Source organism: Arvicola amphibius, chromosome 1, assembly GCF_903992535.2.
Source record: "Arvicola amphibius chromosome 1, mArvAmp1.2, whole genome shotgun sequence".
NCBI lineage: Eukaryota > Metazoa > Chordata > Mammalia > Rodentia > Cricetidae > Arvicola > Arvicola amphibius.
In genome coordinates, this window is record NC_052047.1 from 109830642 (window position 1) to 109847975 (window position 17334).

At 37.3% G+C, this 17334-nt stretch overlaps 1 protein-coding gene across 1 annotated transcript; it reads right to left on the reverse strand.

Moving 5' to 3' along the window:
• Window positions 1-9793: 9793 nt before the first annotated feature.
• LOC119818665 (olfactory receptor 473) lies at window positions 9794-17334 on the reverse strand. The gene is made up of 2 exons (XM_038336342.1): window positions 17323-17334; window positions 9794-10723 (listed from the first exon to the last, which is right to left on the reverse strand). Exons 1-2 carry the CDS (start codon window positions 17332-17334, stop codon window positions 9794-9796), a joined length of 942 nt encoding a protein of 313 aa, XP_038192270.1.

The following is a 17334-nucleotide window of genomic DNA, read 5'->3' on the forward strand; positions in this document are numbered from 1 at the left end:
CTAGAGTGTAAAATGTCCCTGTTGAAGGGGATGAGAAGAAATACATTCGTTTAGTAATTTTTCAATGTTTCCTATATTTTTTCTATTACTCCACAGATTCTATAATAATCCCTTTCCTTTTCCAAATTATAAATATCTGTGATTTGCAGGATTAGAGTTTTTGTTCCTTCTTTGAATAAAATGGGAATAGTTAAGTCTCACTCTGCTATTTCAGGTATCTTCTTCCCTTTATGTAATGCTTATTTTTTTTTTTGGGGGGGGAGAAAAGGGTTTATTTGCCTTACAGTTCAGCATTGATGTTCATCACTGAAAGAAGTCAGGAAAGGAACTCAATCAGGACAGGCTCCTGGAGGCAGGGACTGATGCAGATGGAGGAGTGCTGGCTTGCTTCTCATGGCTTGCTCAGACTGCTTTCTTATAGAACCCAGGATCACCATCCCAGGGATGGTACCATTCACAATGGGTTAAGACCTCCTTCATCAATCACTAATTAAGAAAATGCCTACCCCCTGACATTATGGGGACATCTTTTCTCCTCTCAGATAACTCTAGTTGTTTCTACTTGATGCAAAGAATGCAGCACAACTTATTAATCCATTAGTCCATCACCAGCACCTGAAAGTTTTGAATCCTTGAGTGACAGAGTGATATGCAGAAATATCATAAATCTGTGCACAGTACCCTTGTAGATAGCAATTACTTTTTTAGTGTTTTAGCTGCTGTGTGATGTGCTGATGCAAGAGGAGACCACCAAGGGTCCTCTTTGTCAACAAGCCCACTGTACCTTTCTAGCAACTATCAAAATATAGCCAGAATATATTATATGAAAGTGTGAAAAATACCAAAGAACCATTTTTTAAATTTATAAACAGATTTTGTTCTTTGGCAACTTCACAATTTCTTTATCCTTCTATCACGGCACCCATAACAATCACTGCATCTTTTTTTTTTTCCCATGGTTTATTTTTTTTATATATATTTAAAAATTTCCATCTCCTTCCCTCCTCCTCCCCCCTCCCTCCCCTCCTTCTCCCCTTTCTCTCCCCTCCTTCTCCCCCTTCCCTCCCCTCCCCTCCACCCATACCTTCCCTCCCTCCCTCTCAAGACCAAGGAGCCATCAGGGTTCCCCACTCTATGCTAAGACCAAGGTCCTCCCAACTCCCCCCAGGTCCAGGAAGGTGATCGACCAAGCTGAGAAGGCTCCCACAGAGCCCGTCCATGAAGAACAATCAGAGCCCAGAGCCATTGTCCTTTGCTTCTCAGTCAGCCCCCGCTGTTGGCCACACTCAGAGAGACGGGTTTGGTCGCATGATCCATCAGTCCCATTCCAACTGGAGTTGGTGATCTCCCATTAGTTCTGTCCCACCGTCTCCATGAGTGAACGCACCCCTCTCGTTCCTGACTTTCTCCCTCATGTTCTCGCTCCTTCTGCTCCTCATCGGGACCTTGGGAGCTCAGTCCAGTGCTCCAATGTGGGGCTCAGTCACCTTCCCCATCTGTCGCCAGCTGGAGGTTCCCTCACGGTCCTGACTTTCTTTCTCATGTTCTCTCTCCTTCTGCTCCTCATCAGGACCTTGGGAGCTCAGTCCGGTGCTCCAAGGTGGGGCTCTGTCATTTTCTTCATCTATCGTCAGGTGGAGGTTCTATGGTGATATGCAAGCCTACTGACTGGGAAAAGATCTTCACCAACCCTGCAACTGACAAAGGTCTGATCTCTAAAATATATAAGGAACTCAAGAGACTAGACGGTAAAATGCCAATTAACCCAATTAAAAAATGGGGCGATGAACTGAACAGAGAATTCTCAACAGAAGAAGTTCGAATGGCCAAAAGACACATAAGGTCATGCTCAACCTCCCTAGCTATCAGGGAAATGCAAATCAAAACAACTTTGAGATATCATCTTACACCTGTCAGATTGGCTAAAATCCAAAACACCAATAATAACCTTTGCTGGAGAGGTTGTGGGGTAAGGGGCACACTCATCCATTGCTGGTGGGAATGCAAACTTGTGCAACCACTTTGGAAAGCAGTGTGGCGGTTTCTCAGGAAATTCGGGATCAACCTACCCCAGGACCCAGCAATTCCACTATTGGGAATCTACCCAAGAGATGCCCAATCATACAACAAAAGCATATGCTCATCTATGTTCATAGCAGCATTATTTGTAATAGCCAGATCCTGGAGACAGCCTAGATGCCCTTCAGTGGAAGAATGGATGAAGAAACTGTGGAATATATACATGCTAGAATACTACTCAGCGGTAAAAAAACAATGACATCTTGAATTTTGCAGGCAAATGGATGGAAATAGAAAACACTATTCTGAGTGAGGTAACCCAGACCCATAAAGATGAACATGGGATGTACTCACTCATATTCGGTTTCTAGCCATGATTAAAGGACATCGAGCCTATAAGTTTGGGATCCTTGAGAAGATAATAAGAAGGTGAACTCCCAAAAAAGATATAGTAATCCTCCTGGATATTGGAAGTAGACACGATCGCCAGGCAAAATTGGGAACTTGAGGGTTGGGCAAGACTGGGCCAAGGGAAGATGGGGAGAGAAAAGTGTGAAGGGGAGAGCGGGGGGGAGCTCGGAGGAATGGGGTGCTTGGGATATAGGAAGGGTGGATATGAGAGCAGGGAAGCATATATCTGAATTTAAGGAGCTACCTGAGGGTTGTCAAGAGACTTGACCCTAGAGGGGTTCCCAGGTTTCCAGGGAGACGCCCCCAGTTAGTTCCTTGGGCAGCTGAGGAGAGGGAGCCTGAAAAGGCCAGTTCCTATAGCCATACTGATGAATTTCTTGCATATCACCATAGAACCTCCACCTGACTTATGTAATGCTTATATAGGTATCCTCAAACCTTGACTCCAAATATCCTCCCCTCAAGGATGAGATCTATAATTTCAATGATCTCTTGAACTTTTCTTCATGCTCCAATCAATTAGAAGTTCCTCAAGTATCTCAAACGTTGTCATTCCATACTCATCTTCAACTCTTTTACCAATATTCTATAATTTTGATGTATTTATTTATTCTTATGTGTATGATTGTTTGGCTTTCATGCATGTCTTTACACGAGATATATGCTTTGTCCCCACAGAAATCAGAAGAGTGCATTCATTGAGTTTCCTGGAAGTGGAGTTATGGACAGTTGTGAGCCACCAAGGGGTTGATGGAAATATAATTCAGGTCCTCTGAAAGAACACCCAGTGCTCTTAACTACTGAGTGTCTCTCCAAGTCCCTCACCCCAGTAAGCTCATTCATTCTTAATCTTATGTCCGCAACTTTGCAGCCTTCCTGGCAATCTTCCTCACATTGTACTCCTTGTAATAAAATACCTTGGCTTTTGTCTATAATTCAGTTCTGCTTTTTCTTTCTTCACCTCCTGTTTTCCATCCTCTGTTTCACAACTTGGCTTAAATCCTTGCTCATTTTCATTCTGTATTTTTTCTGTCTTTTGTCTGCTTATTTACCTAACTCACATTCTAACTCTAATGCTTATTTATTCTAACTCACATTCATTTCTTCTTGTAGTTTATAATAGTATGATTAATGACTTCTTTCTAATAAAAAGTAGATAATGCAAAAATCTAATTCTTTTGATGGTTTTTCAGGTCTTTATTCTGAGCTATGACCTCATTGGCACAACACTTGATATTCTTTCTGACCCCTCCTTGCATTTAACTACGCTTCTTGACATTGTTCCATGCAGTTCTAACACTAGCCCAGAAATCCATCAATATCCCAGGTGAGTAGCTTCAGCCTTCAAGATTATTTTCTTTACAAAAGCTTCTCTGACTAATAAGGATAAACCTGATTCACTTTCTTGGTAGACATCTGCTTCTACAGATAATCCCGTGGCCGCTGTGTACACTGGACCATGGTTTACAACTTGCTTACCTTTCATTTTTCTCAATTATTACATGTTTCCATTAATAATTTTTATCTTTGTCTTAGAAACCCAATGTTTGTGCAGAAAATGTGCTAAAGTTTTGGGTGAGTATATGCATTATTAGTGTGGTAACAAGGTTTTGGCAAACAAAGTGTAATTTATATTCCCTGCCCAGAAAACTAAACTTCAAAGAGAATGAAGTTAATTAAAGGCTTCACAGAAGAATATCTTACAAAACAACAAAATCAGGTCTCATTTATCTAGTTTTTAAATAAAAATTAAATAACAAAGATGGAGAAAACAGTTGACAATTCCTTTGAAACACAGCTCCTAATACACATTTCAATCAATAGATATTTACTACATTTGTTTCTATTTACTTTTAAATATTTTAATATTTATTTTAGAAAATCATATGGAAAGAGAGAGAGAGAGAGAGAGAGACAGAGAGAGAGAGAGAGAAAGCGAGCCCGAGTGAGGTCTTTTTCAGGCAAAGTCTTACTATGCATAGACTAGCCCTGGCTCTTCTAAAACTTGTGATAATCCTGTTTCAATATAAGATTACAGGCATGTGTCACCCTGCCTGATTTAGCGACATTTTAAAATTCCCATGCTTAGCTCTTTTTCTGAAGGCAAAAAATTGAAAAGAGTGCATTCTGTGCTTTGTGCTAAGTTCACCACTAAGATTTACATTAATGAAAACACTAAAGGAAATTGTTCCTTATTGATCACTGATGGGTTGTGTTGTTGACTGCATTTTGATTGAAAGTGTTAATATTTTCATCTCCCTAAACATTGCATAATATTCATATAAGTTTAATAGTCTGCTTGCAATATTTTAAGTTCCAACAGAGTTGAACTTTTACCAGACTCAATGCTATCAGTATTAAATGTCTTCTAAATGTTTTGGACCTTTTGATTTTTTCTCAGTTTCATCAGAGTAAATAAACATAAAATCAATCTGTTTCTGCAACTGTTCACTTGGTGAATTGGGAGATTCGGTGAATCAACCCACCACTCATTCAAGAATGTCCCCTGTATCTTCTTTAATGAGATCTTCCTGTTTAAGTTACTACTGTAACTTATCTTTGATGTTAGCTCTATTATTGTGTGTTTTTCTTTTAAACTTATCAGTTGGTCAGCATACATTTAATGGTACAAATCTTCAACTTTCTATATAAAATCATTGAGACGTTTGAGGCTGTCACACCACTATTGGTTTCCCAAAAACACCCGGAGTTCCTTTTCCTATCCTACCTAGTTCTCTTGAAGACTTCTTCTTCAGATTGAACACAGTCTTACTGTTCTTTGCATTCTGATTCAAGCAGAGTCAAGATAACAACCTTGTTTTCATTCTAGCTCTCACTAACCGTTCTGCACTGATTGCCTTGTTCTAAGTGGAGGTAGACAAGGCAGACACACAGGTCATCTATAGCAAATTGCACATGACACATAAACTCTTTGGTACTCAGAATACTTTTTTAACTTGAACTATGAGAGAACTGACCTCATAGTGCCGTTTTGTTGAGAGATTAAAGAAAGGGATATCTGTGAAATGCCAGAGGTCTTCAGACATATAAAGGTTAAGCATGTCTTTAGTTAATAAAATGCAAGGAGTTTGAGTAGTTTTGCAATTACTTAGTGTTTTGATGACTATAGTTTTGTTTTCAACATGTCAGGTAGTTTTACCATAAATGCAAAAATAAGACAATAGGCGCAATATGTATGTGTCCTCTGTCCTAATTTCTGCTATTCAAATGTAGAGTATAAAAAATTAATACTTTTTCTTTCTTCCCTTTTCCTCTTCACTGTACACTTAATATCTAGAATTCTCGACTGGCTTTCCTGATTATCGGCTTAGATCAGGAATGCTGAACACTCAAAATCCTGTTCCTCAAAGGATCTGTCACTGTTATGGGAAATAGAGGAGAAGAGTCAGTGAAACTTACCTAGTTGAAATCAGGTTGTTGCTTCTGATTTCCTCTTCTTGTCTCAGTTCCTGAAGTCTAGTAACAATAATGGTTGTCACTGGCCATCCATGCAGTACCCACCTGCCTTAGAAAAAACAGTCTATATATGCCAGGAAACCACTACACAGTATCTCTAGGTGAGGACATGGTTTATACAGAGGTCAAGATCTCTAAAATACATTACTAATTTTCAGTTTATTCTTCAGTTATTTAAAAATCTATCCTAATGAAGTCTATCAGTCTTGCATTTACCATTTAAAGTCGATATTGACATAAAACCCAATGAGGACTTTATGAAGTGGATGTATTTTATTTATGTAGACAAAGTTGGGATCTCGAAACTCTGCAATGTGAACCATCAATACACTCATTGGTCAAAAAGCATAGCCACACACTTGAAGAAAATACAAGGCTGGGTGTCTTTGGATGCATGTTAAGGGGAGGAAAAGCTATAATCTAACAAGGCAAACCTTGAGGGATCATTTCTGCATGCCTATTACTAGAAAGGTCAATGGGGTTCTGGAACAGAAGCAACTTATGGAACCAGGTGATTCATTAAGTCCTAGTTTGCCCTCCCCAGGTGACACCCACATGTCATAGCAGCCAATGGAATTCATTTGTACTTGTTTACTGAAAGTGAAAGAGATAGCACATGACCTCCCAGAAGAATATTTGCCATTGAACGTAATAGCTTATCTAGTTAGTTTGGGTTATAATGTTCTGATATTACTCCCCAATTAAAATAACCTTGAATCAAATTTAAAAGGAGCCTTGAGATAGAAGGCTAGAATAACAATGAATGAAATTGGTACTTGGATTTATTGCCCATTTGCAGAAGAAATGAAAAAATGATTCTTGAGTCTTTCAGATATACAACTAACATTTTAAAAAGTGTTTGAACCTCTTCCTCCCTGCTGCTCGGTAGAACAACTTATGACTCTTACCTGAGACACCTGAGCATCTACAGTGCATTGTGTCATGACTCAATAAAGCCGTTTGAAATCAGAAAAAGTGTGCCTCCAGTTTTATCCCTCACTTAAGATTTCTTCCCCTAATTGGTGTCTTTCTGAATCCATAAGAATTTAAGCATTATTTTCACCATTTCTGTAGAGAAAGCACTGAGTTATGATGGGAGTTACATTGATTCTGAAGAGTGCTTTGTGGAGTCTGGCTATGTTATAGACTGAAATCTTCCAGCTCATGTATAGCAATGTCTGTCTCTGTATCAGTGTTTTTCTCACTTTCTTTCATTAATATATTAGAGTTTTCAGTACAGAGATTGTGTACATCCTTCACTGATTTTCTGATAGCCTTTATGCCTGGAAAAGTGGAATTCACACAACTAAAGCACCATGTCTCATGGAGTCAAAATGGACCTCCAATGTTCCCATACACTATTAGAAGTGTTTTTCAAAAGATGAGTGCAGTTGTACAGGAGCTATGACTCAGCAATTTAGAACATTTACTTCCCTTTCAGAAGACACTTTTTGTTTCCAGCACTCATTTCTAACAACTCACAATCACCAGTAACTGCACCTCCGAGGAATTTAACATGCTCCTCTGGCCTCCATAGGAACCTAGACACATGTGACATACATGTACCACACAGGTGCCTACAGACAGAAAAAATAAATGTTTTAAAACTATATAAAACCAAGAGCCAAGCTTGGGGGCTCATAACTATTATGTAAGCACTTAATAGGCCACAGAAAGGAATTCTGTGAATTAAAGGCCATTCTGGGCTACATAGTGATCTTGAGACCATCATCTGATACAGAATGAAATTCTGTCTAAAATCCAAAACAGAAACTTTATGCATGTAGAGCTAGTCTTTCCCAGGGAAAGCATGCCAACTGGTTGTACACTATCTAGTGGTCAGCCGTGAAAAAATACATACAGTAGCATTGTGTGTACTGAGCAGGTTATATTTAGAAATATATGTGTATACATATACATATATGAATTTAACAACAATTAATGAAAAGAGAGGCCAAAATTTATAAGAAAGCAAGGAAAGGTATATGGAGGGTTAAGAGAGAGAAAAGGGAAGGGAGAGATTTTGAATAATATTAAATATCGAAAAGAAAAGAAAAATATTCACATGGAAACAAAAAAAAGATAAAGTCTATGAATATGCTCCCAGAAAACAAAGGGGGAAAGATCCTACCTTGTGGGCTGTCACAGTGAAAAGTGGGCATAAGGTTAAGTAGGGTAGGATTCCAAAGAAATTGAAGAGGGCTCATCAATATATGATGGTGTGGTTTCTATATCTTTACTTGGCCCTTTAACCTCACACTCTACTTCCATGAAGAAAGGTGTATAATCAAAATACTGAAGAACTTTGCAAATCCATGTTCTGATTTTTTATATCAGCTGTATAAAGGTTCATCCATAGAATAATGGGGTAACAGTAGTGTCCACTCACTGAAGCCAGGCCATCGTTGATTTTTCTGATTCTTCCTTCTCTCTCCTTCTTGGTCATTCTCCTATCCATATCTACTCCTTATTGCCTATATCTTTAGTAAAATTGTTCAAATATGTATTCAATGTTCTAGTAGTGTTTTTTCATAGTAATAAATTATTAAAATATAAATAAATTCAGAAAACATAAGCTCATTTCCATTTAACTTACACTTTTTATCTTTAAGATTCCAGTATAAATGTTGTTGAAAATACCATACACTTTCAAGTTATAGACAATTACACATTTTCTGTTTTGTTGGAATTCATAAATGTCTCTAACTCTTGGTGTCTCTAATATCATTACACCAAGGAAAATCAATTGAATATAAGTCTTATTTCCAATATTATATTTTTCTCAGAATTTGCTTTAGAGTTTCCATAACCTAGCAAAACTCTCATCCTTTACAGTCTCATAATGATGGTCATGTTAGTTAAAGTAGGTCTTGCCCTTATGAAGAATGTGAAGTTCATTCTGAGGCAATATTTCTAGTATTTTTTACAAATTATAATTTGTTCACTGTTCTATGTCAACAAAACCAAGACTATGGCATAGAAGTTAAAAGTAACACACAAAATTTAAAATACCCTTTGTAACGCTCTATGAGTACTGATATCTTAACATCTTGCCAAATACTCTATTTTTAAATGTGTATTTAAATATGGCTAGAACTCAAGTCAAATCTTGAAACCATATTATCAAGACCCAATTCGCTAAGAAATGGGAATTGACCTGGTTTTTTGAGACCTATGCTTGAAAATGTATTACCTAGGTAATATTTGCATAACATTTGTTGGAAAGATTGACTCAATACACTAACTTAAGTTAGATAACTCTGAACACATCCTCTCTACAATGACAGTGGTTATTAGACAGGTTGTGGTGGAGTGAGTGTTAAGTGCATCATGCAAAGAGTCAGTGTTGCATCCTTGTGAAAATAAACTTTTTCTCCAAGACTCACTTTTCTCATTTCTAATACCCTATCTAATGGATTCACTGGGAAGTTGAATGTAGAAGCCACATGATTTTAGAGACCAACTCCTTAGATACAAATGACCTTAGTTATTCTATTTTTTTTCTTCCTGAGTATACAGGCACTCTATTTTCTGTCTTTGCCCAAAAACTTTATCCAGAAAGTAAAACAATAGTTCCACTTACTTAGGTTGTTGTGAGAAATAGGTGAATTCATATACACAACTAAAATTTACCTTGACACACAGAGGCACATAAATAACATAAAAGCAAAGATCTTGACATATTGCAGGAGTTCTACGATAGCAATAACTATTCCTGTCATTTTACTGAGGTGAAGTGGTCCCACAGATGATACATGAGTGTGAAAAGGTGAGTTAGTGCAAAGAAACAGGATTTAATATGGAGCAATCAGTTAAGCATCATGTGATGGATACTAAGTGTGACATAGCTAAAGGAAATCATCACCTATCTCTTGAATTGAAAGGTCTATGAATATACTCTGACAGTTGCCTTCCTCAGAGCATCCTTTACATCTCTGTTCCTCAGACTGTAGATGAGGGGGTTAAGCATGGGGATCACCACTGTGTAGAATACAGACAGCACCTTGTTCTGTTCAGTAGAGTAATTGGACTTCGGCATCACATAAATGAAGGTGATGGTCCCATAGTAGAGAGTGACTGCCGTGAGGTGGGAGGTGCAGGTAGAGAAGGCCTTTTGGCGGCCCTCAGCAGAGCCCATCTTCAGGATGGTGATGAGGATGTAGATGTAGGAGACAGCTATGACAAACACTGTCACCACTATAATGGAGCCAGAAGAGATAGAGGGGATGATTCCAATAACACAGACATCTGAACAGGACAGTTTCAACAGAGGAGAGAAGTCACAGAAAAAGTGATCTATCTGATTTGGTCCACAGAAGGTCAGATTTAACAAACAACCAGTAAATGTCCAACCATTCATACAACCACCAACATAAGAAATTCCCAACAGTAGAAAACAGACTCTGGGGGACATGAGCACAGAGTAGAGGAGAGGTGAGCATATGGCTACATAGCGATCATAGGCCATGGCAGCCAATAGGAAGCACTCAGCTGACCCAAATGACACTGTGATACAGAGCTGGGCTTCACAGGCAGCCAGAGGTAGGACCAGTCCATGCCCAAGGAGTTCCATAAGCATTATAACGGAGACTGATGTTGAATATACAATGTCTACAAAAGCCAGATGACTGAGGAACAGGTACATAGGTGTATGCAGCTGGGAAGAAATTCTTATCAACGTGATGATGCTGATATTTCCAACTAACGTGATGACGTATACTCCTAGAAATATCACAAAAAAGACTATACACAGTGTAGGATCTTCTGTTAGTCCCAAAATGATTAGCTCTGTCACAGTGGTGTGGTTTCCAGCCTCCTCCTTTTGTGTGAATTGTCCCTGTTGAGGGAAATGAAAATAATTTGTTTTTATAATGTTATGATTTTTTACATTGCTGGATATTTTAAATTATCCTCACTCTTATTCATGGTTTTCTCCACACATAAATACTGAATTCTTTGGAATTGTGGTTTTTTTTTCCTTTTATCTTTGAAAATAAGAATGATGAACCTCACTTTTGTCATTTGCTAATTTTGGCATGTAATATTTCTTAAGTGTTATTATTCAATACTTCACTATTGTTATCTATCTCCAATGATCCAGGTCAATAATTTCAATGACCAATTTATTCTCATGATGCTCATTTTTTATTGGAAATCTCACAAATACCTCTCACAATGTGTTCCTGTACCAAACTGATCATTTCCTTCAGTCATTCCACCTATATTTCATATCTGAGTGCTGAAACCATCCAAAATCTCCTCTCTGCAATGTGGGAGATTCCTAGCTTTTTCTCATTGTACCACATACAAAAAAATGTAATTATATACCATTTACTTACCAATTTTATCACTTTGTTAACCCAAAAACATAACCATCACATCAAAAATCATAGAACTAGTTTATTCTGTGCTCAAATGAGTGATCGTGGCCCAGGATCATGGAGTCGGGTTGCCCTGACTACCATCATCCTATGTAATAACAGTTTTATAAGGTTTTTGTAGTTACAGAACAAAAGAAATCCATAACTCAGTTCACTTCACAAATACATTTGTGGAAACATCAGGTAGGTAGTTTATAGCAATTTGGGAAAACCTCTGAAATAGGTCTCAGGTGTTGTCTGATTTTTTTCTTAGCTTGGAGTTGGTAGAGATAGTAGTCTAAGAATACATCCCAAAAGTTTTTATATAGTAGCCATAAATATGTTACATTAGACACAGAAATTGGCAATAAATGGCTATAAAGATTTAAAGGATAACCCAAGAATATTTCATGTAAGTTTGGTTTCTTTTGTTCACATTCTCATCTCTTTTTTGTTGCTACTGTGGTCTAGGCTTTGGTCCTTCCTCTTTTGTAGTTTGTTGCATTTGCCTCATTTTGTTTATTATTTTTCTTTTATGTTTCACACTAAATGGTGACATATTTATTCATTAAATTATTTGGGTAACTTCAGAAATATTCATAATATAACATAATCTAACTAAAACAATGCACATCACATATCATTGATTTGTGGCTTTTTTACTGATTGAAGAGTTTATGCATGTTTCCTGAGTTATATTCAGGTATATGAAATACTTCAAGGAACCTACATCATCTGCTTTGGCTTGGTATTTAGAACTTTGCAGTCTACATTCAATCATTTCTCTAAATTTATTACCCTATAACATATACTCCCTTACAATAATATGATTTTGAAAAGTCATGTTAGAAGATGCTCTGATTGTCTTTTCATACTGATATAATATGTATAGTATACAACTTTCTGCTAACAATGTTTATGCACCACAACCAGTAATATTAATATTAAACATCTTTCAAATATATCAATTTTTAAATGTTTCCAATTGTTTTTTTCTTTCATAAAAATAAGCATTTAGTTTCCTTGATGGTGAACCTGAGTTCTTTCAATAAATTAACTATGAAGAGCAATGGATCAGTAGTTGAGCGTCTGTAGCTCATCAAGAATATCTTCTCTCTTTTCTGTGATGGATCTCAATTGTGTCCAAATGACTCTAGTAACAGCTTACTGCCTTGAGATCAGCGCTACCATTAAATATCTATTTTTCATTGCACTAATTGTCAATATTGCAACAGTACAAACTATCTATTTTATACATAAAATTATTTAAATAGTTGAATAAAGCAATCATGCCTCTACTGCTTTCTCTATTCTAAAATTATTATTCATAATTTCTTAGAAAGCTCTTTCTAACTCTATCAAGTTACTTGGTACTTTGAAATCTTTCTTTTAAGACTCTGATCTGAAGAACAAGACTCTGCACAAAGTCGCATTGGTGCTCTGTGTTTCCTGCCTCTATCTCAGTTCCGTGGTGGCAATGCTGCTTTCATTATGACAGCATTAGGAGTCACTGTGCTGCTGCAGAGTCCTAGGAAATGGAGTCAGACAAGGTAGCTTGTCAGCTGGGTTAACCTGCACACAGTAATCTGTTTGGCTCCCATTTTTGTGTTTTTTCAGTGATGCTAATTGTCAATATACTGCAGCTTTGTTTTGAGAAACAAACAGAGGTATTTTGTCACATAGTTGTGCTAAGTAACTTCTTTTTTCCCCTTTTATTGAAAATGGACTTTTTTCTCATATAGTATATCCTGATTATGGTTTCCTCTTCCTCTACTCCTCCCAGTTCCTCCCTACCTTTTCACCTATCTAGATCCCCTTCCTTTCTGTCTCTGATAAGAAAACAGAAAGCTAAGGGAATATATAATATAATATAATATAATATAATATAATATAATATAATATAATATAATATAATGAGATAAGATGATAAGACAAGACAAAAATTAACACATTGGAACTGGAAAAAAAAACAAACAGAAGGAAAAGAGCCCAAGAGAAGAATCAGAGACCTACTCATTTGAACACTCAGGAATCCCATAAAAATACTAAACTGGAAGGCATAGTATATATACAGAGGACCTGATGCAAACCCATGCAGGCCCAGTGCATGCTGCCTCAGTCTCTGTGCTCACATGAACTTTGATCATGCTGACTTAGAAGGACTTACTTTCTTGGTGTCCTTCATCCCCTCTGACTCCTGCATTTTTCTGCCTCCTCTTTTGCAGGGTTCTCTATCCCTGAAGGGCAAGATTTGCAGGAATTCAATAAAAATAAAATGTTGCTACTTACTAAATGTTGCTACTTTCGGTTGTTCCATGCTTTGAAGAACATAGCTTTTTTCCTACATGTCAGGGCTTCCTGCCACACATCTCTAACTAAGCACAATCTCTAACACCTGCCCAGGTCTGAACTAAGATAATTTTATGTGTTTTATGCTGATCACTGCTTGCCCTTCTCTCCCTCCCTCCTACACACTTAAGTTCCTGACCTCCAGACTGGCATTTATTCTTGTCACCATAGTTCAGGTACTCTGATCACTCTAATATCCATTCTCCTTTCTGGTTCAGTTTCTTGTGATGGTAAATAGGGGACACAGGACTAGGACCCTAATCAAACCATAGTATCAGGCTTTTCCTTTGGATTTTGTTTTACATATTCTCAGTTTTCAAACTTAGCAGTGGTTTTGGCTCCCTTAGAGCCATGTTTCTTGGGTCCCCAGGTCCAACTAGTATAGCTATACCAGGAACACCATAGGGCCTCTTTTGCTCGCCTTCTTAAACCAATGAAAATCCATCTCAATAAAATCCATGGTTCTTACACCTACCATTTAGAAACAGAGTTGTGATGTTGAATTCCAAAAGAGACTTTAGGAAGAAGTATTCCATTTATATATATATATATATAGTTGGAGGCTGAATACAATGTGAAATGTGTTGAATACTCTCACTGGCCAAGGATACACATGCGGTGAGAATCACGATGGATATCTTTGACCAGGATGGGAGAAAAAAGACGTTCTCAGTAACATGGCAAATCCTTAGGGCTATGCCTGCCTGTCCCTTTGAGAGAGGGGTACCTATGGCTCTTTGGTACAGAAATGAATTCTAGAACCAGGTGACTCATTAAGGCCCAGCTGGCCCTCTCTAGGGGGCATCTACATCCTATGAAGTTATTTGGAATTCTTTTTTAATGTTTATTAAACACCAGTGAAATGATTTGTGTTTTCCCAGAAGAATACAGGAAATTCAGAACAAATAATTTATTTTATTAATTGGTGTTAGCTAGTGTGGTGATCTAAGAGGACTCCTCAGTTAAACTTTAAATCAAATTGAAAAGCTTTGTTCAAATGAAAGGTAGAATAGTACATAATTAATATATTACTTTGACCTATTATTAATTTTTCTGAATAAACATTAAGATGATGACAAAATCCTGTATAAGATTCACCCTTTTTTAGGTATCTGGAACCTATTTTTTCCCACTCTTCAATACAACATCACTGGAAGGCCTTCTGAGCATCCACATTGCACCGCAGGCAATAAGACAAGTGCATTAAATGCTTGACTCAACTCACCCAAATACTCTGCCTTCCTTTATATGTTTTACGGGTTTGAAGTAGACATTCATCATTTCTACAGTTCTTTGAGGAATACCAGAATGCAAAGCATCTGATAGTGATTTATTGTGGTACATGTAACTATCATGGTCTCTCCTCTTATTCAGCGCCACACATTTATTTTATGACTGTATTAGGATCATTTGTTCACACGTACATTCTTCAACCCAAACCCATCAATATTTTGGTTGTCCTACAGATGAAATTAAGGCTGCACTGTGGATGTTGAAATGGCCCTGTGAGGCAGCTCCAACTTTTGTCAAATACAATCTAAGACCTACAGCCTAGAGACATAACGATACCTGTGACCATAGAGGCAGACCTAAATACTTTACTTTCATTTTAATAACTCACCAAATCTATGATATGATTTATTTTTAGCACTTTCCAACCAGACATTGTCAGTCGTGAATGCCAAGAGACCTCTCCATCCTAAGGAAATTTAAGGGACTCACCACTTCTGCAGAATCCAAACCCTGTGTGTGTGTGTGTGTGTGTGTGTGTGTGTGTGTGTGTGTGGGTGGGTGGGTGGGTGTGTGTGTGTGCAGGCAAAAATGTATATTTGTGTGTATGCATATATATATATATATATATATATATATATATACATTGAACACATCATATTAAATATTTGTATTTTAAAGTGAGCATGCATTCTAACACCAGTCCTGTAGACCATGTTACTGGAGTTAGACAGTCACCCAGAGAACAGCAAGGTCCTAAGTTTACTAAAACCCTGATATCAAGCTCATTGACACAGACCCAACTGTGGATCCAGAAATTGTAAGTGAAATAGCTATAAATTCACCAAGAATAGAGGCTGGTCCTATATCCTACTACAAAGAAAAGCAACTTAAAATTTCCACAGGCACAAATCCAAATGAAACAAAGTAAAATTCTAGAAATAAATGTAAAAGAAAATATTTTTAGGACAAATTTTTAGGTTCAGCACAAGAACCATGAACTATAAAGAACTGAAAAAACAGAAATTCTTCAGGCTACTCTGAGTTTGTACATTTTAAAACCATATGTTGTAAATAATCAAACTTTTTTCTACCTAAAGCTATTTCCCCTTTTTAATTGGAAATAAAATCCATATGAATTTTATAACCTACTTAAAAACATTTACAAAATTTCCCCAATTATATCATAATTTCAATGACTCTATAGTTAAATTTCTTGCATGAAATTATATTTCATATTATCTTCTTACTTTTTAAGATTTATTTTTATAATATCATTGCATTATGCATATATATATGTATATATATATATGTATATATATATATATATATATATATATATATATATATATATATGAGTATGAGCACATAAGTGCAGGTATCTAAAAAGTCCAGGAGAGGATATATAATTGAAGGTTTCTTTCCTGACCACCAATTCCCAAATAACCATACATAGGCTTATATTAATTATAAACATCTGGTCAGTGGCTAAGGGTTATTGCTAGCTAGCTCTTACATTGAAATTAACTCATGTTTCTTATCTATGCTTTGCCATTGGTTAATGGCTTGTTACCTCATTTTATACATGTCTTACTTCCTCAGCAGTTGACTGGCATCTTCCAGATTCCACCCTTCTTCTTCTGTATCTCTGCTTGGATTTCTTTTCTGGCTCTATCCTGCTTTTAGATAAGCCAAATCAGCTTTATTTATCAACCAATGAGAGCTTCACATATTCACAGCACACAGAAACACAATCCCACAGTAAGGGCATCAGATCACTTGGAGGTTGAGTAACTGGCAGCTATGAGACACATAATTTTGCTGTGGGACAATAGTCTTTTATCCTGTCACTTGTATTATTTTTAATAAAATGCTGACTGGCCAGTAGCCAGGTGGGAAGTATAAGCAGGACAACCAGGCAAGAAGTAGAGGCAGCGCAATGAGAATGCAGGGAAGATGGAAGTGCAGTGTGTAGTTGTGACCCAGACACAGAGGAAGCAAGATGTGACTACCTCGCTGAATAAGACACCAAGCCACATAGCTAACTCAGACAAGAATTATGGGATAATATAAGTTATAAGAATTAGTTAATAAGAAGCCTGAGCTTATGGGCCAATCAGTTTATAACTGATGTAGACCTCTGTGTGAATCTTTGGGAATTAACAGCTACAGGACTGGGCAGGACAGAAAAACCTTGGTCAACAAATGGTGCCCAACATGGGGCAACTGCATCCACATAAATCTTGAGAAAGTTTGGCAAGTAATCCTAGACAGAGAAGAATAAAGCACAGCTTATTGATAGCAGCACTTTCTTCAGTGGAATCTGCTTGTTAGAGGCAAGTGCTCTCATTTAAGAGAGGCTTTCTGACTTAGTTTTAGCTGCAAAACCTTGCAGTTCTTTTAAGAGTCCTGCCAAAAAACACTTAAATGGTGTTGATGAAAAGCTGGCTGCATGCATTTTGGTGGTGGCAGGGACCTTGAATGCCAT